Source organism: Clavelina lepadiformis, chromosome 7, assembly GCF_947623445.1.
Source record: "Clavelina lepadiformis chromosome 7, kaClaLepa1.1, whole genome shotgun sequence".
Classification (NCBI taxonomy): domain Eukaryota; kingdom Metazoa; phylum Chordata; class Ascidiacea; order Aplousobranchia; family Clavelinidae; genus Clavelina; species Clavelina lepadiformis.
This window is the reverse complement of record NC_135246.1, coordinates 2,371,206-2,394,509: the sequence shown is the minus strand read 5'-3', so window position 1 is coordinate 2,394,509 and position 23,304 is coordinate 2,371,206. Positions and strand designations below refer to the sequence as shown.

General features: G+C 36.2%; 2 protein-coding genes across 4 annotated transcripts in view; both read left to right on the top strand.

The window, feature by feature from the left end:
- The first annotated feature begins 690 nt into the window (after positions 1–690).
- The window catches only part of LOC143465678 (kelch-like protein 12), a 116,620-nt gene continuing 94,006 nt past the window's right edge, over positions 691–23,304 (top strand). Inside the window, exons 1-10 of one of the 3 annotated variants that reach the window (XM_076964090.1) lie at positions 2,325–2,472; positions 5,658–5,781; positions 5,862–6,015; positions 6,449–6,666; positions 7,509–7,658; positions 7,909–8,002; positions 9,085–9,179; positions 10,463–10,658; positions 12,105–12,245; positions 12,438–12,463. In XM_076964090.1, the coding sequence (XP_076820205.1) occupies positions 2,423–2,472; positions 5,658–5,781; positions 5,862–6,015; positions 6,449–6,666; positions 7,509–7,658; positions 7,909–8,002; positions 9,085–9,179; positions 10,463–10,658; positions 12,105–12,245; positions 12,438–12,448 (1,233 nt within the window). In that variant the 5' untranslated portion in view covers positions 2,325–2,422 and the 3' untranslated portion in view covers positions 12,449–12,463. The other 2 variants (XM_076964087.1, XM_076964086.1) reach the window with 2 other exon arrangements.
- LOC143465683 (kelch-like protein 23) lies at positions 14,287–17,467 on the top strand. The gene is made up of 3 exons (XM_076964102.1): positions 14,287–14,631; positions 14,716–14,860; positions 16,658–17,467. Exons 1-3 carry the CDS (start codon positions 14,418–14,420, stop codon positions 16,761–16,763), a joined length of 465 nt encoding a protein of 154 aa, XP_076820217.1. The 5' UTR covers positions 14,287–14,417; the 3' UTR covers positions 16,764–17,467.

Below are 23,304 nucleotides of genomic sequence, written 5' to 3'. Positions count from 1 at the left end.
GCTTTACACCAGTACAGAAAACCACTTGACACACTTACTACATCACATATTGGTTTGAAACTACGATTTGATTAAAGATACTAGAACCAATCATTGCTACCATAACAACGTGTCGCATACACCACGTGTCGTTACTTTATCTACACGTTTCATCGAATCACTCAAACTATACACCGTAAAAACAAGGTACTTGAAACACTTCAATCTATGTCAGCACGCTACAAAGCTTTGCAAACATTACATTATCTAGACTGGAGAAAAATCAAACTTTTGCAATGCCAATATATAATTATTGCAATGTTTGGGCTATCCGAATGCCACAATACTGTCTCCATTGGTCGTTTAAAATGTAGAAGCCGCCCTCGATTAGAAGCTGCGCAAAATAGTCAAAAATATTAAATAGACCGCGGCTCCTATTCGAAAAAATACAGTAATGAATAACTAGCCTTACGGTATTTGTCTTTAGATAGCCTGAATTGCCTTTAAGAGTTGAAAAATTTAAAACTTTTGCTCTCATGTTTTTTTAAGAATCTTTGAAGACAACTTTACTTCTTGCAACATTTCTGACTTCAAACAATTATGTACGGTAATTAATGTCTTGCCAACACGCAAACTTTGTTACTTAGTGTAAATTGATGTCTATTTTGTGATTGTAAAATGGGAAGTCCCACAAGCAAAACTGAAGTTTCAGCTTTTTTGCAGCTTTTGGTGGATTAGTAACAATTATGGTTGGATAAGGATCGAGAATGGGCCGTACACTAAGGTCTTCGGTGTACACAGTACATTAGTAACTTGCCCTGTGTTTAACATGGTCTCATCACGAATTTGTCACTTATTTTGTTGCAAGTGGAAATGTGACCATATAAAACCGGCTGATAGCTGGTGTTTGACCCCAGTGTGTAGGCTACTAGTACTAGGCCTATATCCAGACTTTGGCAAAGTTGCATTCAAGAACTGCTTTTCCTGAACCTCAGTACCGCACTTAAGGTTGATTCAAAGGTTGAATAAGTCTAAGGTTGCACATTATTAATTGCGCACCTAAGTGCTCATTTCCATTTCGTCTGAGCATTTTTGCGAACAGCACTGGTCATTTTTGGTTGTTTGTCGCTCCCAAAAATATTGCTGAAAACGTCCATTCTCTCCAGTTCGGCCAGTTATCAATCGTTCCCTATAGCTTAAGGAAGCTTTTATAAAAAATTTATTAAATCGTCCAAATAATTCAACAATAAACGTAGCCTACAAGGCCGTAGTGAAAAGTGTGGATACTGCACGCCGATTTATAATAAACAAACAAAGAACAGCTGGTTGTTTGAACGTCAATTTATGATAAATAAACAAAGATATGAGGTGTCAGTTCGACCAGATTGGAAAGTTTGCTGTTTTTGGTTGAAAAATCCCCCACGCAGCAAGATAAAGCATTTTATGTGCAATTGGTTTTAAGTTTTAAGCCACTTAGCAAGTTTTCCAATCTGTTCAGTGCTCGCCATCTTGACCCAATTTGTGGTTTTGCACGCATGATTTCTTGAAGAAAACTGCCGTGCTTTCCAGTCGGACCAGACTGCAGAGCTGTTTTTGTCCAAATCTCGGAGGTGCAAAAGCAAAATTCTGATGTGTGTCACAACTCCAAGCTTGTCCAGCGTTTGTGGTAGACAAGGTGCGGCCTTTTATAATAATAAATGAAGAAAAAAGTAGTGTATCCTTTTTTCAGAGAACTTGCTCTTCTCTCGTTGTGCAATACTGTTTCACCAAAAATATGTTGAGCACGCTCTTGCCATACTCTGCAGTTTGCCTAGTCCAGGGATGTCCAACCTACGGCCTGCCTGAGATTTTTGTGCGGCCTGTTAGTCATTTTCACTCCAAAAGTATGTACTTTATGTACCCATTTTTCTTGAAATTTAATAGGTTCTGAGGCCCATTGAAGTATCTCAAGTGACAATGCGGCCCACTTTAATAAAAGGTTGGACATCCCTGGCCTAGTCTATATTTCATGATAGCTGCACACCTGAGATAAATTTCAGGTTTGCGCTCTCGACTTTGCAAACTAGACTTAGTTTGAGAACAAAATAAATATCGACGTAATAGTCAAAATTTACACTGTCATACGAATTTTGTTTGTGTGTTATATTATATAATTCTAATCTGCTAACTTTGTGTTTGCATTAGCCATAGGCTGCAATGCTTCACACATAACCTAAAGTAAGGGCATGATCATACCAGGGAAGTAAAACTTTGAAAAAGTTTAGAATCATCGAAAGGGGCAATTGAGCATAACCGGCCCCATCCATGTAGCTTTCTTTTGCTGTCCTGATTAGTAAATGTAGGCTGGGCTATAACTAAGCCTTTGATTAAACAGTTGCAGGATTTTTTTAAAACTCAAGGTTTAGCTCAGTTATTATTTGCTTTTTGCATCAAACTAGAAAAGATGGAATTCAACAACAACCATGCCACTGAAATACTCAACAACTTGAATGAGTAAGTTGTTAATTTCAAGCGGTGCTAATTTGCTGCTAATTTCGTGTAAATTATTCAACTTGCTCAATATTTATTTTATTTAGTTTCACTGTTCAGTGTTACTGCACAAATATTTAGTTTGACTTTTAGCTATGTAAGAGTGTGCAGTTAGCTTGTCGACTGCTTCAGTTTGCAGTTCTGCAAAAGATGATGGGGAAGAAACTAATGCTTTAAATGTTGATTGGTCAGTGGTCTGCCATTGTGTATAAATTATGTCAGCCTCAGATTCACCTGTTAGTTTTTCCTTTAAAAACAGTTACAAAACTTCCTTTCCTGGGCAATCTGCACACCTATGGATCATGCACATTTTATTTTCCATATTGGAGACCATCATAGACACTAAACTTTTGTAATTTTGATCTAGATTTACAGCATTGCAGAGCAAGGTGGTGTTCTGGTGCTGTGTGCACACACAAACTGAATGTGTGCCACTATGAGAAACATTGACACGCCACTTAGGGCACAAGACACAGAATTTGGAAAAACCAATTTTGATATCTGGATGTTGTTCTTGAAATTCGAAACACAGTTCTTTTAAGTTACAAAGAATTAATCGTTTTTGCTTGTAAGCATTGACATTGACTTGCCACACTGACACAATCTTTCTTTCCTTGCATAAGTCGAGTGTAACAAAACATAAATACTACCATATTATTATTAAGATATTTAGTTATCACAGTTTCGTGCATCAATTCTATAGCCTGTTTGAATATGTGTGAAACAAGCTTGTATATGTATAATGGTATAGTGTCATTAAATGAGATTGTAATTTCGATATCATCATGTATTATGGTACAACTTTGGCTCTCTCATGATTATTGAAGCAAGTATTTTTTGCTTACTGGGCTACTTAACCATATTATGATGTGTCCAACAGAACAGATATTTATTCACTATTTTTGAAATAGATTATTTAGTCTAAGACAAAACTTACATCAACCAAACTTAGTAAAATTTTGGAATGATAATTGCATTATTCAAAAAAAAAATTTTTTTAGAACATTTTTCCAACGCCCAGAAATATTGCCTCAAAGGGCATTGTGAGTTGGGGCAAACATTTACAACCAAAAAATGAACATGTAAAGTGAAAAAATGGTTGCGCTCACCACCTAAAATTCTACTAGTGGCCAAATTTTCAAAATACTGTATCTCGGCTACTGGTGGAGGTATTTCAAAAAATTTTTTCCTATGTTCATAATTATTTAATCTCTATCACCTATACAAAAACAAACAAAATCCCTTCCAGTGGTTACAACATTTAAAAAAAATTGATGATTATATAAATGGAATGACCCTGAACTGAATATTTTCCTGGCTAATGTTCATGCATAGATATAGCATATATATACTTGTGTTACGAAAAATATTAAACTCTGTGCGAAACACTTTTCTTTGATTGTGTTGAAAATCTCAGAAAAAATTTTGACTTGTCCAAACTTTCTAATTTTCCGTTATGTTATAGGTAGCCCTGTGCTTATATTTTTGTATAAACTCATGCTTATGTGATGTTTATAATGCTTATGCGTGTATCTCATGCTCATTATTCAAAGACAATTATTGTACTCATTTAACAATAATGCTTAGCCACGGTCCCCTCACGATTTCAATTGCTTAGGCCTTTGTACATCTTCATTGCATTTCGTTCGTCGCATTTTCATGTTTGAACCCAGGTTTTAAAACCTTTTTCTTCCTGCAACGCGATTGTAATTATGTAGTAGACGTGCAGATGATGATGTAGATGTGCAATAAATGGTTACAAGGTTGATTATTTTAGGCTGGTCTTTATTGATTCATTAACCTATAAGCCATTAGCTTATAATTGCGATACATTACATGTTGAAGTTCTCGTCTAACGTGATGAAGTTCAGTTTTCTCACTGGCGAAAATCATTATGAGTATTTCTATAAGAGGCATCAGGTTTTACAATTATTTGGGTCATATTTTAACACCAGATTTGAAAAGAAGAGAGTTTACTCGTTCGCGAATTTTAAAAGCTGTTTTCAGTAACGAGTAAGAAAGAAATTTCCCTACTTAAGGTTGAATAGATGCTTGAAGGTTCATGAACAAATATATAATATACAGATTTCAGTATAATATTATTCAGTATATTTAGACTTCAGTATATTATTATAAGATTTATGATTAATGCCACCAATTTTATGGCTTCATTTTTAATATAAACAACCAATGTATAGTAATTTACTACAGATGGAAAGAAACTTGAGTTCTAAATGAAAAGTCATCGTTTGCTACTTGCATTATTTTGGTGCAATGTGTTGCTGAAAGCACTGTGTAGTTTAGCAATCAGTAAGTGACAATTAACATGCGTAATTCATCATAGTAGCATCTGCTTGTTAATTGCAACACAGACAAGCGTGAGGTGCAGCAGTGTTATGTGATTACGTGACATTGCAAGTAGGAAGTGACTGCAGACAACAGATGATCGTTGTGAGTACTTTAACGCATTTGAGGGCAGCGATAAAATAGTGGGTTGTTTATTGCGCTTTCAATGTTTCATTCTTTCGCAAAAAGACATCAAAAGCATTAAGTGAATTGGATTTCATAAACCTGCGTCAGCAGCAAATCTGAAGACGTACCAACATAGTTTTAGCGACGTTACGCCAATTTACATCATGTTTTACAACACACTTGATATGACTATGTGCGTAAAACGTTTGTTAATTACTAGCCATGTGTTGATAAAGATATTGAATGCAAGTATTGTATGATGTCGTTCATAGCAACAGCAGTGTATTTTGCATTTTATGTTGCCTATTGTGCAGCAACTCGTTACGTCAATTTACAGAACGCAGATTGAACACAAGAGCAAAATAACAATAGTCATCGTCAAACGAAATTAATGAAACCAGGATGAATGTATTTCGTTTGTGGCACATTACAACTGCACAGCTTGAAAGCTGAACATATTTAATGTATTTTCGGATATTTTATTGCAAGTAAAAACACTAGTGACAAATCGTAACTTTTTATTTTATTGATATCCTGATTCTTGATAATTAATGAATGACTTTTTGATAACTTAATGAAATCCTGCTAATCCTGGTTTTTGGTGCTGGTACTTAATCAAATACTTAATGTTGGTACTTAATGACAGTTTTTTGTTACATGATCTACGTTTTACAAAGGGAAAGAAAATCAACAAAGGACTTCTGTGATTTCACAATAAAAGCTGGAGGAAAACAATTCCCTGTTCACAAATGTGTAGTTGGTTCATTCTCAGAATATTTCAAGAAAATGTTCACTACAAAGGTGGAATAGACAAGATTCTAGCTTACTCAGTAACGTATGTAACATGTTTTAAGTGTTTGCTAAGGCTTTGTTCTTTATAGATGAAAGAAAGTTATTCGAACGAAGGAAGTGTTAAAGAAACCAGTGGTCCAACAATGGCATCGATCATTAACTTCATATACACTTCATGCATAATCCTCACTCATGACAATGTATATGATGTACTGGAAGCAGCAGAATATCTACGCATTACAAGTAACTGATATTATTACAGCTGATTTTTTGATACTTGTTGATATAACGCTGTGCATAAAGGTTGCAAGATTTGAGCTTCACATAAAAGTAGCTTATACTGTGGACACTTTTGTGCAAATGTGCAAAGTTTGGATTTTCAATTTGTTAAAAAATGTTTTTATATGTGGAATCGGTTAATACAACTAGAACCCAGGACCTTTAGTACTCACAATACTTTAACCTAATAATAAATAAATAATACCTTTAGTAAATAAGTAAATAACAAATAATTACTTAAATAAATTAATAACACCTTACATACCTTTAATACTGAATTGAATATACATAATTCAGTAAACTCAAATTGGTGTAAAAAATAAGTGACTGTTAACAGAGTTAACATTGCAATTAAGTAATAGGTTTTATCCCTAAATGAATTGGAAGATTTTTTAAGGTTTGAAGGAATACTGCAGGAAATTTTTCAAAGCATCTCTCAATGGAGAAAATTGTTTGAAAATTCGATCTTATTCAAACCGATACGACATGGGTGATCTTGTTCAAGCAGCGGAAACTTTCATTTCTAAAAATCTCGGAGCAGTTTTGAAAAGTGGAGATTTTCTTCAGTTTGGTGTTGATGATGTCAAGGCTATACTGAAGTTGGAAAGTGTTGAAGTAAGTTTAGAATGTTTTTGTCTTATAATGATTTTTGTACAGTATCTAAATTAAACATTTTGTTTTGATAGTTCTTACATCATTTTGTGGGTTCCACGACAATTAACCGTGTGTAATTGACCGCGAACAAACTAACCAGGGACAACTGACCGTGACTTAAATTTACCTAGCACCAACTGACCTTAAATCATATTATCACTTAAATCATATAAATTGAATAAACAACAATGCTAATTTGCGTAAAAAATAAAAATGAAATGCATAGCGGTTGATTTTTGTCGCCGGCCAATTTGTTGCCGGTCAGTTGATCAAGACCAATTGTCGCCGGTTAATTTGTTCACGGTTAATTGACTTGATCCCCATTATGTGAAATGTTGTAATTGCAAGAAGCTAATTGTAATCCAAACTTTCATGCTAGAATGGTTAAAATGCGGTATGTTAGTTACATTTTGAGAAATTCTGCATTACCCTGTGCTCCATTTATAACTGAAAGTGAAGAAGCATTGCTAAAGTTGTCTTTTTTTAAACAAAGCATATGATGTAGGCTGGCTCATATATGCATGAACAACTTTGAATGTTTGTTGCCAGATTTTGCACGATACTTCTTTTCTCGAATAAGATAACGCGATTTAAATTTTCTAATATTTCTGGCAGTTAATATAATTTCACTATTAATTTAAGACATTAAATCAAAATATTAAATGGCGATGTTCATACCGTCTGCAATGATATATTTCTTCAACCATTTTTTAATCATTCTTAGCTTTAACCTCCATCATATCATACATTTGTGATAATATAAAGGTACCTATGATGTCACCCTAGCCTTGATTAAATTTCAGGATTCGATCGATGAGAAAAAGTACAGGAGTGCAGTTGCTTGGGCACTTTATGATTTCGATGATAGATGGAAAAACTTTGGTGATTTGTTTCATCTCATTCAACTGGAAAATTTATCTAAAGATTTTTTAATAAAAGTTGTTCAAAAGGAGGTAACTTGCATAAAGTATTGCACATATTGCTTATTTCTTTGCATCATCATGCACCGCAAAGTTTTGTGTCAATTTTGAAAAGAAATTAAAAATTGTGTGAGGATTAACATGTAGTACTGCTACCTTATGTTATGAGTCAATGTTGAAGAGTTTGAGTTTAAAAATGTTTTTGCTTGCAAAAAGCCATACATGATAAAATATGTTTTCTTAATATGTAAAGTGCTAACATGATTCAGTTTTAATTATTTAGAAACTGGTTTGCAACTCCACGGATTGCATGCAACTTCTTGTGACATCACTCGTTTCTCGAATATCTGAAGCCTCAGCTTGTAAGGCAAAACCAGGTGAGAGAGCGGTAAATAACGTAAATTTTTTTAACATGCGTTTATTTTTTATCAGTAACTGTCGGGGGTTCTCCGTACATGTTGGTTTTCTTAAAATAAATTTTGCTTGTAACTAACCCTGTATAATGTTTCATGGTTTTGACAGTGCATAAAATTATAAGGTTATGATGAAAGCTTTGACTTCAGCTTTATATTAATATTAGTTAATTCTTTGCTAAACAGAATTATGGCAATATAGAGCTGTTGAACCCATAATATTTAATATACAACGCTACATGGACCAGGATGGTAATGGTTAAGCGACTAGTGGTAGTAGCAACAGCAGCAGAAGATTTGACAATTGACTTTGTATGATGTAACAATGCTTACAACCAAATACTGCAATATTTATTTTGATCGATTTTTGCGTCTTATCCTTCAGTTTATTCCTTAGTGCCATCATGGCTCTGATGTGTACTTTCTAATAATATTTTTTTTGGCATTTGCATTTTGTTATAACACATTTAGGAGGCGTCAAACACTTGAAACAAAGATCTTTATGAATTTGTTGTACTCCTACGTAGGGCTTTAGAAAACATGTTTAGACCAGTCAGAATGCAGCATGGTCGGTGTCGTTTTGTAGCCTGTGAATTACCCCAACAGTTGGCGTGCTTCAATGTCCCAGGTCGTGTGCAGAATTAGGCTAAAAATTAGCATGAAAGTAGCTAAAATTGGTTTTTTTGAACCAAAAATTGTAGTGCTTATTTTGCGCCTCTGTAAAAAAAGTTTGAATCATAGTTTTTTAATGGCATTTTATGGAATGGTAGTTCAAAGCATACTAAATTGACATGCAAAATTTCAGAGGGCCCCATGGAGGATTTTTCGAGTAATCAGTCTTTTAGTAAATTCACTTTCGAATAAAACAAACAAAGATTTTATGACATTTTTTGTGTTTGACGCCACCTTTATCACTCCTAGTAGATGAAAGACAAAGTCTTAAATAAAAATCCAAACATTTCGCTTGCCACAAAAATTGTCCACAGTCTGCAACCAGCCTGTGTTTGCTTCATGCTGGTTCTAATAAAATTGAATATTTTTTCCAGGTCAGTCTGAAGAGATACTTATCATTGGTGGGGAGAGTTGTCAACAAAGTGTTGCCAAGTTCAACACCAAGACAATTCAGTGGAGTAACATGCCAGTATGTTTGCTTTATAATGACTTTGTTTCAAAAAAGAATTGTGATTATGATGTCATAGACATGTTCTTATTGTCACAGTATTGTTACACTTGGAAATGAGTTGAAAGCATCATTTGTTCCTCTATGTCTGTGTGTTCATGGCCCAGTGTGACTGAAGATAAGATCGTTATGTTTTCTGTCAGTAAAAATTGGCTTAGGCAGATTTCACTCATTAAGTAAAAATAAGATAAACTTTTATTCAAGGAATGAACAGATGAAGTTCGAACTGAAATATTTTTTCAATTTGTTGCGGTTGCAGAGCAAATTTATCAAAGCAATTAATTAATGCAATTATTAAAACAATTAAAGCGAAGCAAATATTAGAAAAATAATTAAAAACTTGAAAAGTGGCGAGAATGATCAAACTTAGAACAAAAGTTTATACCGTCAAACATATAACAATAAGACGGGCACGAATTTGTTGTTGGGCCAGCTCAAGTCCATCCTTATACGATGTTATTTCGAATTTTTTTGAAAATTTTCACCTGACGTGACTGTCTACTTTTAACAACGTGCTTTGCCTTCATAACAAGCACTCAGGTTTTTGTTGAAAACGCAGAATCGAAAACCGCCGAAATGCGCTCAGAGAAAGCAAAACTCCATCAAGGCTGCTTGTCTTGTGCTTGCCATTGTGAGAAATGTACCATTGTCTTGAACATTGTTTTGTCACAATGTCTTTCGTTACAAATACAAGTAATTGACGTTTGGTGTCCAGCAAGATGCTCATGCATGTTCAAATTTTACCCCTTTACGCGAGTATTAACTTAATTGTGGCGAAATAGAATTGACGGAGAAGCAGCAATATATTGCCACGTTAAAGTGTTTTAATTATCGCGACAAACCATTTTATTTTAAAAGCACAAATTTTTTTTTAATTGGCAAGCTGCTAAGAAGAGTGAATGTTAAAGTTATGACTTTATGAGCTAAGAAACATTCTTTGCGGTCATGGAATGTCGTGGATTGTTGTTACTTGATCGAATAGATTGTTGTGAATTGTCGCCTGCACAAAGTTTATACCTGTGTTGTTATGTGCCAATGTACAATCATCTCAACCACATAACTTTATTGACCATGTCCATAGGCCATTATTTATTCAAATTGTATTGTTATCTGCAGATACTTTTCATACCAAAGTCTGGCCAGGCCGTCTCCATTAATAGCACCATATCCAGTATTTAGTTGATATTGTTAGTAAATTCACTTCAGTTGATGTTGACTTTATCCAATGATGTTTCATCATACAGGATACAAACATTGCTCGGATGTGGCCATCTGCTGTAAATTACAATCAACAAATTTTATTGATGGGCGGTAGGCAAGGTAGTACTTGCTACAACTCTGTTGAGATGTTGGACTTGAATAATGAGAATCCAAAGTGGGAAAGCAACTTACCTTCTATGGGACAAAAGCGATCTGGATTTGCATCAACTTTATTGGATGGTAAGTTATTATGATGTCATAACAATCCAAGTGCTAATATTAACGCAGACTGTTTTTGTTATTATGTCTTGCAAGTTCAAGTTCATTCAAGTTATTGGCAGTGATTGTGGGCAACATCTTTTGTAAAAAGAGAGTCGCTCTTGCTCTCGCTAATTAATGATAAAAAGAGCGTTACTCGTGCTTACCTTCTTTTATAAAAAAAAGAGCACGCTGGTGTCGTTGACGTTTCCGCTCTTTTTGGCGATTAAAAATATTTTCACTCCGGCTCGTTTCAGGACATCAATCGCATTCGCATGTTGCAAACATCGTATTTGCGTTGTAAAACGTGTGTCCAACTGCACCTGTAATTGCTTATCATTATTTGTTGTAAATGTCATAGGAAATTTGATGGAATCACATGCTGAAAATATGTTTTGGGCACACTTGCCACAATTGATTAGTAGATAAATAGAGTATTTAGAACCTTCTACGATTGTAGATGCCGATGTTTAACATTTTAACATTCGTCTCTTTCAAACAGTGTTGCACGTAATTGACAATAAGTAAAATACTTATGTAATTACGTAACGGAGCTGCTGTTACAAACGTTTGGTACATATTATTATAATACGTTATTATGTAACCTACGTTTTGGTATGTTATGCCCACGAAACATCGATAACCATTTTTTAATCTGTATGTACTGTCTGTGTGAACGCAATTGAAATGCGTGCGATATCTGCACTCGGCTCATGGCGCACATTGCCGTTTTCCAAAACCGGGCAATAACACATTATATTGTGACGTAATAACCATCCTTTGATAAGTATTGTTACGACATAAGCAAGTATGGAAAGCATGGCAGTGACACTGCTAAACTGTTGAAATGGTATTACACTGCACAAAGCCCAGGAGAAATATCGCTTTTGCATCTCGTGCAAAAGTAGATCACACACTACGTCGATAACGTTACGGTAAGCAATTAAGTTTGGAAAAATGTTTGTAAGAAAATAAGTGAGATTAATAACGACCATAATAAATAATAAATAACCTTTAATTACATTTCAATTTGCCTGTAATATAAAGAAGATAAAGAGACAACTTTTTCTGGTGACAACCATTGAAAAGAAACGCAAATTTTGCGAAATTGAAACTCAATATTAAGCAATTACTTGTGATATAAACCTGCTTTGCCAATAAACAACAATGATATCACAGTATTACAATAAAACAACGCGCGCGGTAGCAGGAAAAATTACATAATTAGTAATTACTTACGGTCAAGTAAATCACGAAATTAACTGACGTATTCAACAAAGTATTAGAAACAAAAAATACAGCACGTCACAATTAGTTCCGTATAGACTTCATTGATACTATAATTTTAATGTGATATTAAGATATAACAAAAACCTTCTTGTATAAATTTTCATCTGATTATGTCTGATTATTATGTATGATTTGTAGGTCTTGTTTATTGTGCTGGTGGTTGGAATGACACTGGTCGTCCATCATCATGTGAAAGTTACAATCCTGAAGAGAGGAAATGGTCTTCGATAAGAAACATGAATATAAAGCGAAGTTGGTTTGCATTGGTCAGTGCACGAGGTGAGTTTATTATTTTGATATTTGAAGTAAAATTTTGTCAAAGTTGTCGAAGTAAATTGAGAGATGCCAATCACCAATCAGTTGTTTCCACATCGATAAAACCATACCGGCACCTGTCCGGTAACCGCAGTATACGTGAAACAGATATGTACTTGCATATTTAACTTAATATCGTTTATTGTTACGTCACAGGTCCACTTTAAAACGCATTAAAGTGCACATAGAGCGCACATCTGTCCAGTGTATCCAACCCGGTATTTCCCCGAACCCGAAACCCGGATTTTTCTGCCCTTTCCTACGACTCGAAACCTGGGTTTTTTAAAGTAAACATCCGGAATTTTTGAAGAATCCAGGAAATCTTTGGCGTTGACAATTTTCAAACAAAGTGGCGTGTATACTATATACGCAATTTATTGTTTGATATTAGGCGATTATTTCAACAATAGTTAATTTGCAATATTTTTACTAGTGAATATTTTTACTAGTAAATATTTGCTAGTAATATATACACAATATTTTTATTAGTAACCTGGATATTAATTTGTTACATAGTAATGTGATGCATTGATCGCGGAAGTTCTCTCATGTCGTTGAGTATTTATGCTGAGGTTTACGCAAAGTTCATGACAAAATTTGACAACCAAAATGATTGTTGTAAAACAAAATTGCCGAACTAATGGAATTACGTAAAGCCGAATTAACCGAACTTGAAAATATGAAAATATTCACAATTCTGCCAGTATCGACAAAAATGAATTAATGAATTAAACGGATACGAATTACTAAAATTCGACTGTATTAAAATAATGTTGATTTTACCTTAATATTGAGTTTTCACAAAAACATCCGCTTTTTACAAAACCCTAAAAAACAACCGGGTTTGTCACTTACACTTGAGACCCGGGTTTTGAAATTTCGTCCCTAATTTGAAAAACTACTTTTCTGTCGTTTAAAACGTTTTAACAAAAAAAAATTCAAAGCGAGATCAAGCTGCCTGGTCGTGTCAAGTGAACTCTTTGACGAGCTTGAAAACAGGTTGAGACATTTTACGCCAATACCACAAAATGCTAATAATTTGATTGGTTTTATGGAAACGGGAAATTCATGCATAGGCTTAGACACTTACTTGAGATAGTATCTTCAAAAGATTTAAATAAGTTGGCTTAACTCAGTAGCCTTGATATCGCATTGCGGGTACTCATTTGTGCGTAGGTCGTCGTTCTGACACGCGTCGCTGACTTAACTCGACTCACTTAGGCTTACTCATGTAAAAAGGTTGATGACGTGTCACAAAGAAAAGCGCAGAAAGGTCTTTTGTGGTCTTTTGTGTCCAAGAGTTTAATCGATGCAAAACGCAGCTCAAATAATAGAAAATCAAGCTATTGGTCACGTGTTAACTGTTCTATGATTTCAAATGACAGTCTGTGTGATGTCACAGATATCGTGCTTCCCAGTGTTACAGATTCTCCAGATCCTCTTCTACCGCTTTCACGGCCCACTCAAAGCCAACGAACGTATTTCAATGTAGCTCGATTGTATTTCACATGAGATTAAAAACACTCCTCTCCGTTTGGGGCTTAACTTTCGGGACACACGTTTTAAATAACTCGATAAAATATAATAAAGCAACAAGAGCAGGTCTGAGGGACCAACAAAAACGACAGGTCCTCGTCCTGAACGCTCGTACGTAGACTGATCTCGAAGGCCACCTTTTTTCTTAGGAACTCTCTCACTCCCGTCTGAAACCCATGCGGGACACCCCGAAAAAGGACACGTAATGAATCCGCTCTGGACCACATCGAAACACTTGAGGCGGTAAAGAAAACAACGTGAAAAAAAACAGCGGACAAGAGAAATCATACAGTGATAACACTGATAACAAACAGAATAAAAGCTGATAACTGATATCTGATAACTGATAACTGACAACTGATAACTAACAAAAATAAAAGCGTGGGAAAACAACACACAAAAAACAAACAAACAATGGTGCGAAATATTATTTTGCCACACCAGCAATTTCTAAATTTGGCGTCTGCAATCATATTCCGTGTATTTTGAAACAAATTTATAAAAATCAACAAAAGATAAAATAAGCAACGGAAATTGGTCAAAGAAAATCTCACCACTGCAAAGGATTTGACTTTTCCTTCATAAAGTGCTGGAGCAATTATGCTCGAATTTCAAGCACAAGTGACGTGTTTAATTTATGGATGGTTTATTTCGAAAGGTTTGCTTTATGCGCTTGGAGGATATGATGGCAATGCAACAAACACAGCAGAATGTTATGATCCACGAAACGGAAAGTGGGAATATATTCCACCGATGAAAACCTGCAGAGATGGATTAACTGCTGTTGTATTAAACGACGAAATATACGCGATAGGTGAGTCTTGCTGCAAGTGCAAATATCTTTCAAATGTTTAAGGATATTTATGACTTGTCATGTTCTTTAAATGAATTAAATCAGGTGGATATGATGGTTCAAATCATGTCTCTTCTGTTGAAAAATACAACCTGTACGCAAAAACTTGGATTGATGTTCCATCTATGAATGGGACAAGATATGGTGGATCAGCTTGTGTAGTGGATGGCCTTATATGGGTGTTTGGAGGGTGAGAAATTATATGTATACATAATCACATTATTTTAAATTCATATTATTAATTTATATATTATAATGTCTGATGCAGTAATTGCCAACCTGGGGTCCATGAACCACTAGACTAGATGAAGGTGAAGGTCATGATGAGTCGCTCAATTACTGTTGTTTTAAAATGCGGTTTCAACAGTGATATTTTGAGATAAAATATCACCACTGAAATAATTATCACATAAACAGTGATAACTAAAATTGTCAATTGTTAGCTCATAATGAGATTGATTTTATAAAATTTGCAACAGCACTCCAGCATGCAGAATAGATCATTCATAGTTATAGACATGGAGAGTGACAGTTCTTCAAGTGGGGAGGAAGAATGTTTAGCGAAAAAAGCTGTTGCTCTCCTATACAGACAAAGAAAGCACAGAGCGTGGGTTAGAAATGCGTTTAAGAAAAAGATATCAGCAGCTACAAGCTTATTGAAGAACTCGCTATTTGAGATAGAGAAATGTACTTTCGGTGTATGAGAATGACCTCTAATCGTTGGAGCACTTGCTTTGTTTTGTTGCCCCTCAAATAACAAAATAGGTTACAAACAACAGAAAACCTATTACCCTTGAACAATGACTTTCTCTGACACTTCGTCATCTAGCTACTGGTGGGTCTCACATGTCTTTGAGCCTGCAGTATAGAATTGGCCGTCAAACTATATCCACAATCATTCAGGAGACTTGCAATGCCCTCTACAATGTTCTAGCCCCAAATTATGCAAATACACCTGCATCAGCTGGAGATTGGCTCACTATCTCAAAACAGTATAAAGAGAAGTGGAACTTGCCACTGATTAAAATTATCACTGGGAATACTAATTTTTATAAATTGTTACCGAAATTATCACTATAATTATCGCTAAATTTGACAATTTAAATCATCACCGGCTGCTCCACCACTAACGATTTTAAATTGTCACTCAGTGATTATTTTCAGTGGAAATTTTATCACTTCCGGTATTAATTTCAAAAATTGTCAGCGATCAGTACGTACCAGTACCAGTACAAAATTTTAAATCTTTACCGAAAAATGCAGTGATATTTTTTAATCACTACTGGTGGAGCCATAGCTTTATATTTGCAATAGCAGACCTCGGACATGTTTTAATTAGTCATAAATCCAAAGGTGTTTAATGTATTTTGGTCATTATGACATCATAAAAAGCAAAACAATTATATTATTGTCTTATCAGCAAATGCAATCTTCACATAACAAGCGAAAGGCTTTTACCTTGCACACGTAGCTTGTAATTGTCTGATTGTCAATGGTTAGGCAGTCTGCTATGATTCGGCAGAAGATTTGCTGTAGTAGCTTTTAACCAATTTGGTTCCAAACTTAATCTCAGCCCCAGAATATTCCAAATTACGCGATAAGAATCGTTTTTGACCGGATGAGATGATGTGTGGTTTCCCTTGTAAGGTTGTTTTGCGTCTATGTCAAACATTTGAATTATACAGAAATTGTAACAAAAGACATTGATAACCAATGGGATGGTAAATTGTCACAGTAATTGACCTAAACTTCGGTGGCAGCTGGTGGTGAGGGATCAGGCTGGCGTGATGTCTGGACCACATTGTTGTGTAATCGTCTATTGCAAAGTGGATTGCGTAGTTTATTTATTATGATTAATATAATCTGGATAACATGCTTTCTAATAATTAACTTACTAATAACTTGGTACAGCTTTAATTTTGATTTACTCATCGTCTATAATTTGTGAATATTTTGTGTTTAAGTGTTTACTTTATATATTTTATAGATATGGTGCCAATACAGTTGAGTTCTATGATCCAGCCACCAACAAATGGCAAGTATCGACCAACATGGATAGAAAACGACCATTCCTTTGCGTCCTTTCGATCTAAAGTTTTGTTGCATTTTGATTTCTTCATTTAGATATGTTTGATAGTTTATTTACGAATTTAATTTTTTCATGATTCGTCGAAATATCTTTTGTATTTATTGTTTTATTTGCTAATTTTGATTAGTAATCATCTGGCATTTGATTTTGACGGCATAAAAGCGAACAATTTCGAATTTGATGTTTTGTGCTTGGGAATTCTTTTATGTTGTTTCCGTCAGCTTAACATTTTTCGATCAAATTCCTAACCTGAAACTACTTATTTTATACAATAGAATATTTGCTTTTAATTAAATGTATTTCCTGCTCTTATCGTCTGTCGTTTCAATTGATAAACTTTATTCCAGTATATCTTTATATTTCCGTCTATACAATGGCCCTTTACCTTGGTTGTCTGAAAAATGAAATTGATTTAAATATGGGCTCATTTCTTATTGACGTTGATCCAATATTTCCATTTTAACCAAATGATTATTTCGTTTTCGTTTTTTAACGTTTATTATAATTTTCTCAAACTTTTGCCTGTTATTGGTTGATTTCCTCACGTGACCTTATTCTCATTAGTTTAATTATTTTGATTCTGTGTAGGTTGTTTGTTTTATGCACCGTGTGATTGCGACTTTTTTTAATTCATTTTAGCATCGAATTTGTTTATAAAAATACAATTTACACCTGGAAATCGTACACTTCAACAACAGTACAGTTCTTTAAAACATTTCCAATTTTTTATCAAGGTAATTAATAAGTTAAAAGTTATAGTTAACCAATGTACTACAATATCCATGCATGTGTAGGCGTTTGATTTATAATAAAAACCGATTAGTTGCTTGGCAGTGAAGTGAACATTCCTCTTAGCAAAATCCATGACTTTTCTCTACAAGCGCCAGATGAAAATAATCCCCTGGTGTGCATTCAGTCGTGACGGCACTCGGCATTAATCGAACCAACATTGGTTGGTGTTGAAATGATTAAGATAATTCTCATGTGCGTCAGTGCAGTGTTTCTTATCATGCTGCAAGTTTGTCACCATTCATGCCCTGTGTTGCCTTCATTCTCCAAGTGCGAGAACATGCTCTGAGTCGTGCTTGATATTTGATGATGATTTGATAACAAGGTTGCTGTGGATACCAACAAAAAATAATATTGTAGGTGGCCAGTTATATTAGCGATGTTTTTAATTGCCCCCATACAAGCTTCCAAAATATCGTATTTGCACCTGCAGTAGAAGGTTTGTGTAACCAGCTCCATATTGCTATAATAGTACTGGCACCTGCCTGAGGACAGCAGTATACGTGAAGCAGATGCTCACGTTGTTATTCGCAGATTTTACTTGATATCTTTCATTGTCACGTCACAAGTCCATGAGAATGAAATCCGATTTTGGCAGTTTCATGTGGAGTAGCAGAAATTCCTGTTTCTTGGTTAAACGAGGTCTAATAGCATTTTATTGGAGAACAAATGCGCCGAATCATAAGCGTATGCCTATAGCCCTATACCTTGGCGTGGACAGACGTATTTGTAAGTGTTTATATCTATTTGTTTAATAGTTAGTCGAGTTAGTGGTGCGTAAATGAGTAAACGAAAACGATACGCTTCAATGCGGAGAGGGAGCAAAATTATGCAAATATGACAATATTTAAAAAATAAAAAATCTAATTTTATAAAACAAACATGGACAGATTGCTGAACGTTTTTTAGGAAAAGTTACCAAATTTCAAGTTTCTACAGCAAACAATGCAACTGTACGCCACATTTTGCTGTGACTGTGTGCAGGTGAAGCCACACCTAGTGTAAATAGGGTTAAACGAGGCTGATTGCATTTCATTGGCCGTAACATGCGACGAATCATAAGCGTACCTTGGTGTGCAAACACGGTCCTATAAGAGAATCTGAGGAAACGTCGATTGCGAACCAACGAACCGAAACAAACGAAACACGCAGCACCTCATTGAACCTTATTTCTACAAATTAAAGTGATGCGTTGACCCCATCTAACGGCCAGGGTAATAATACCTATAATCCGAGTAAAACGAAAATTTATCTCTAATCTAATTTTGTCGAATACTACAATTTTCTACTTTTACAAGAGGAATCGTATGTAGCCTATGAAGTGCATTAACTACCAGGTCGTTATTTTTGTACGTTATATTTCCAAGTTATTATCGTTAATTTTTCAAGTACGAGATCGTCGTGACGTCATGACTCAAACAAGTATACCTTTCATAAAACAATTGTGGATTCGCACAATGACATCAACCATGAGCGCCACAAAGCGATGAAATAATCGACGAAGCACAAGGGAAAATTATGAAATTGAAATGATGATTTACGATCTACCACGAAGTACTTAAAACCAAATTGTATGGAATCAAAACAGTTTGAAATTTTCCAGTTAAGAAGTTTCTTAGTATTTACAGATTTTTAATTTACTGGTATTTCTTATGTCGACTTATCTTCCTGGTTTCTAGCTAACAACGCGCACACTGTGTTATACGATTGTCATGTTGTCATGTTGTGTGTTATACCGCTGCCATACTGTTGTGCTTAAAACTTTCTTTGGATAAGCCCTGTTAGGTATAAGTTGCAATTCTAGTTGTGTGTGGGACTTTATTAAACAGAGCATTCAACTCGTGACCAGTCACTGGCATAGAGGTGATTATTTTTAACCGTAGGCCGAGTGTGTAGGCTACTAACCCTAACCTTAGGCCTATCCAGACTTTTGCAAAGTTGCATTCAAGAACTGCTTTTCCTGAGCCTCAGTACAGCACTTAAGGTTGATTCAAAGGTTCAATAAGTCTAAGGTTGCACATTACTGTGTAATTACGCACCTAAGTGCTCATTTCCATTTCGTCTGAGCATTTTTGCACACTGGCTGATTATAATTTTCGATTTCAGTTTTTCATTAGGGACTTTCCCTTGTTGGTCGCGTTTCATAGACATTAAAATTTTGCAACAACGTCAAAACTAGAAGCGGATTTTTACCTGGATTCCTCCCTTTTTTAATCATGGCAATAACTCACCAGGTTAATGATTTTAAAGCCTGACGTGGATTTGTTGGCTTTCTGTTTAATGACTGCTCACTAACGTTAAGTTCGGCGTGATTCATGGTCTGACTATCAGAATATCTAACTTCTAGTTCAAGACTCCATCCAAAAATGTTTCGAAAACGTGCCCTTACGTAAGAGCGTAGTTGACATGTTTTATTAATCATTGTACTCCAGAAATTAAATGCTTTACTTTAAACAACTAAAACCAGTCTGCTGATTCTTGCGTACTTCACACATTGTGAGGCATTCATTCCAACTTCCAATACTTTTCCAATACAAACAAGTGGATGGTTAAAAAGTCGCAATCTACCATACACCAGGACATTGAAACACGCCAACTGCTAATGTAATTCCCAGGCTAGAAAACAACACCAATCATGCTGCATTCTGATTGGTCTAGGCCAGGCATGCACAACATACGGCCCGCGAAACCTTTTCATGCGGTCCACGAGATATTCCGTGATTTCGCTCATTCAGGCATTTTCTTCACGGTTACAGTTACATAATCAACGAATCCGATGCTTTACCGCCGCAAAGCGTTAAAAACAACTAGATACTGTAGTGCGAGAGGCAACCGTCTCTTGACAGTAACCATCTTCTCGGCGTGACCTTGGACAGGGCACTCACGTATCGTCGACACTTGGAGTTACTGCGCAATAAACTATCTGCGCGCGTCGCACTCCTAAGGCGGCTAGCGGGCTCAGGTTGGGGGGCCGGCGCAAAAACCCTCCGCACAGCCACCCTGGCACTTGTCCACTCCACCGCCGAGTACTGCGCACCAGTGTGGTGTCGTAGCTCCCATACCCGCCATATCAACACCGCCATCAACGACGCGCTGCGTATTGTGACTGGTTGCCTGCGTCCCACTCCAACGGACTACCTACCGATCCTTGCAGGCATCCAACCTGCTGAGCTACGCCGCAAAGGAGCCATGATTTCTCTCGCCCGCCGCGCTTTGGACCCTAAACACCTTCTCCATACACCACTCCAGCGACCACCACCTGGAAAGCAGCGACTGAAATCAAGACACCCCTTTGTGCCGGCCGCACAACAGCTACTCAGTAGTGCAGAAGACCTTGGACTAAGTGCGGCGCACTGGACGAACCACATGTGGAGCACAGAGTGGCACAACAACTCCTTCAGGCTCTGTGACTTCATAACCGACGCCGACCCAAACCCACCGGGAATGTCCCTCGCAAGAACTGCTTGGGTCAGGCTCAACCGCTTGCGCACCGGAGTCGGACGCTTTCGTTCAGACATGCACAAATGGGGATTGGCTCCCTCACCAGGATGCGAGTGTGGTGCCACAGAGCAGACAGCAGACCATGTGATCAATGCCTGCCCAATCCATCGGCCCCCACGTGGTGTGCTTGGTCTGAAAAGACTAGACGAGGATACAATCAAATGGCTGATGACGTCATGCCCGGAGATCTAGTCTGGAAGGAAGAAACGCTCAAACGAAGAAGAAAGAACCATCTTCTCAACGATTTCTCTTATTCAACGGTTAATCGGTCACATTATATAAAGTAGGCTACACGTTAGTTACAACAACGTTAGCACGCGGCCCGCGAAAAATATTTTTTCGCTAAAATGGCCCGTGTACTGTTTTGAGTTGTGCATGCCTGGTCTAGGTTAAACATGTTTTTTAAAGCCCTACGTAGAACGTCCAACAAAATTATTGCGATCTTAGTTTTAGGTTTTTGACGCTCCTTTAATTGGGCCGCCAAGATAACTGCACCTAAGATGCAGTTGATGTGCAAACGAAAAAGATGCAAAAGATGTGTTTTCAAAAAAAAGGGGGGGAGGGACACACCTCCTGTGTGTTTCAAGCGTTTTCGGCAACCGTGTGAAATGCACCTCTCCAAATACCGCTGGAAAACTAAGAGTATTATAAACATCTGTTTATATTATACTTATGGCTTTAATGCAATCGGTGTACCATAAAAATCTTAGCTTCCCTTTGTTTTCAAGCGGTACTTGGAGAGGTTCGTGTAAAACAAGGTTAAACATCTGCAACCACTGTCCGCGGGTTCTTTGTGTTCTCGATTCGCTGATTGCATTGAGCCTGAGGTATAACTAACTCGACCTATCACATATCATTCTACAGCGCAAGCCACAGTATGAGATGAAACGTGCAGTTGACAAAGCTTGGTGCGGTGAACAACAAAAGCAATTATTTAAGAATAATAATTAAGACAAGATCGATATAACAAATATATTTCATACAAAGATCTTGTTACCATTAAAATTGGTGAAAGTGAGAAGTAGGTATATACCTTCGGCAAATAACATCGCAATTAGGGTTAGTTCGGATATCAATAATTTTTACTATCCGGATAACGGATATATCCGTATATTTGGAATTTATCTAACCGGTTAACCGGATAATAACTGCTAAGTGAGATAATCGATTTCATGAGGTTTGCATGAAAAATGGATTGTAAAATCATTACACATTTTTATTTTAGATCTACGTACACGCACAGTACGAGAAAAATCACGCCCATTTAATGTTCACTAATTCTGCAACGCCCTCTCACCATTTCTTGATCGTAGAAAGTAGCCCCAAACTGGATTATCACCTTTGAAACGTTTAAATTCACATTAAATTCCTTAAATTTAGTCACTTCAAAGTAGGTTGTAGTCAAAGCTTTTCAAATTTATACAAGAAATCAATAATATTCAATTTAATCTTACAGCTTTGTCTTTAAAGCAAAATCCTGTAACTATAAAGCAAAGTTTAAAAAAGTTAAGCAAAGTTAAAAAAGCATAAACTATATTTACCAAACCATCTACCAGTTACAGGAGAGCACGATTACCAACAAATTCTATATGAGAGATGAAGTGTCCGAATTAGCACCACCATGTGTTTACTATTTGTGTTATGTTGGAAACACTGCGTTCATGTTGCTAGCGACCGTGTCAATAAAGTCCTTCTTTTTTGGAACGAATGTTACAAGACAGAACCAGTTTGTATCAAGCTTCTCAAATAATTGCAATAATATCTGTTTAAGTTAGAAATGAATAACCGTGGTAGTAAAGCCAAAATTGGAGTTGGCGGGGTGAAAATTGAATTGATCATTGATTCAGGAGCATCTTGCAATGTGATAAACCATACGTTGTGGGAACATTTGAAATCGAGATCGATAAAATGTAAGCGTTTTTTTACTGATAGAAAAATTTACGCTCATGGCAGCGATAAATCCTTAAAGGTGGTTGGTGCTTTCCAAGCTGGTGTGAAGATTTCTGGGAAAACTCTACCTGCTGTAGAATTCCTGGTGATTGAAGCGGATGGGGAAGCTCTGCTTGGAAAGCAGGTTGCAACAGATCTCGGCATTCTCTCAACTAAAGCAGATATTAACTGTATATCAGCGGAGCAGTTATTACGGAAGTATGATTTCTGTTTTGAAGGCATTGGAAAGCTGAGAGATTTCCAGTTAACGAATCCCATTAAAAAAATGTCACTCCTGTGTGTCAACCTCTATGTCGTGTCCCTTA

Bases quoted from the DNA above. Each gene is read 5' to 3' on its own strand.
- LOC143465683 (XM_076964102.1), top strand. From the start codon at position 14,418: ATGCTCGAATTTCAAGCACAAGTGACGTGTTTAATTTATGGATGGTTT. The intron at 14,632-14,715 runs GTGAGTCTTGCT...GAATTAAATCAG, and splicing joins CGACGAAATATACGCGATAG to GTGGATATGATGGTTCAAAT. The intron at 14,861-16,657 runs GTGAGAAATTAT...TATATTTTATAG, and splicing joins CTTATATGGGTGTTTGGAGG to ATATGGTGCCAATACAGTTG.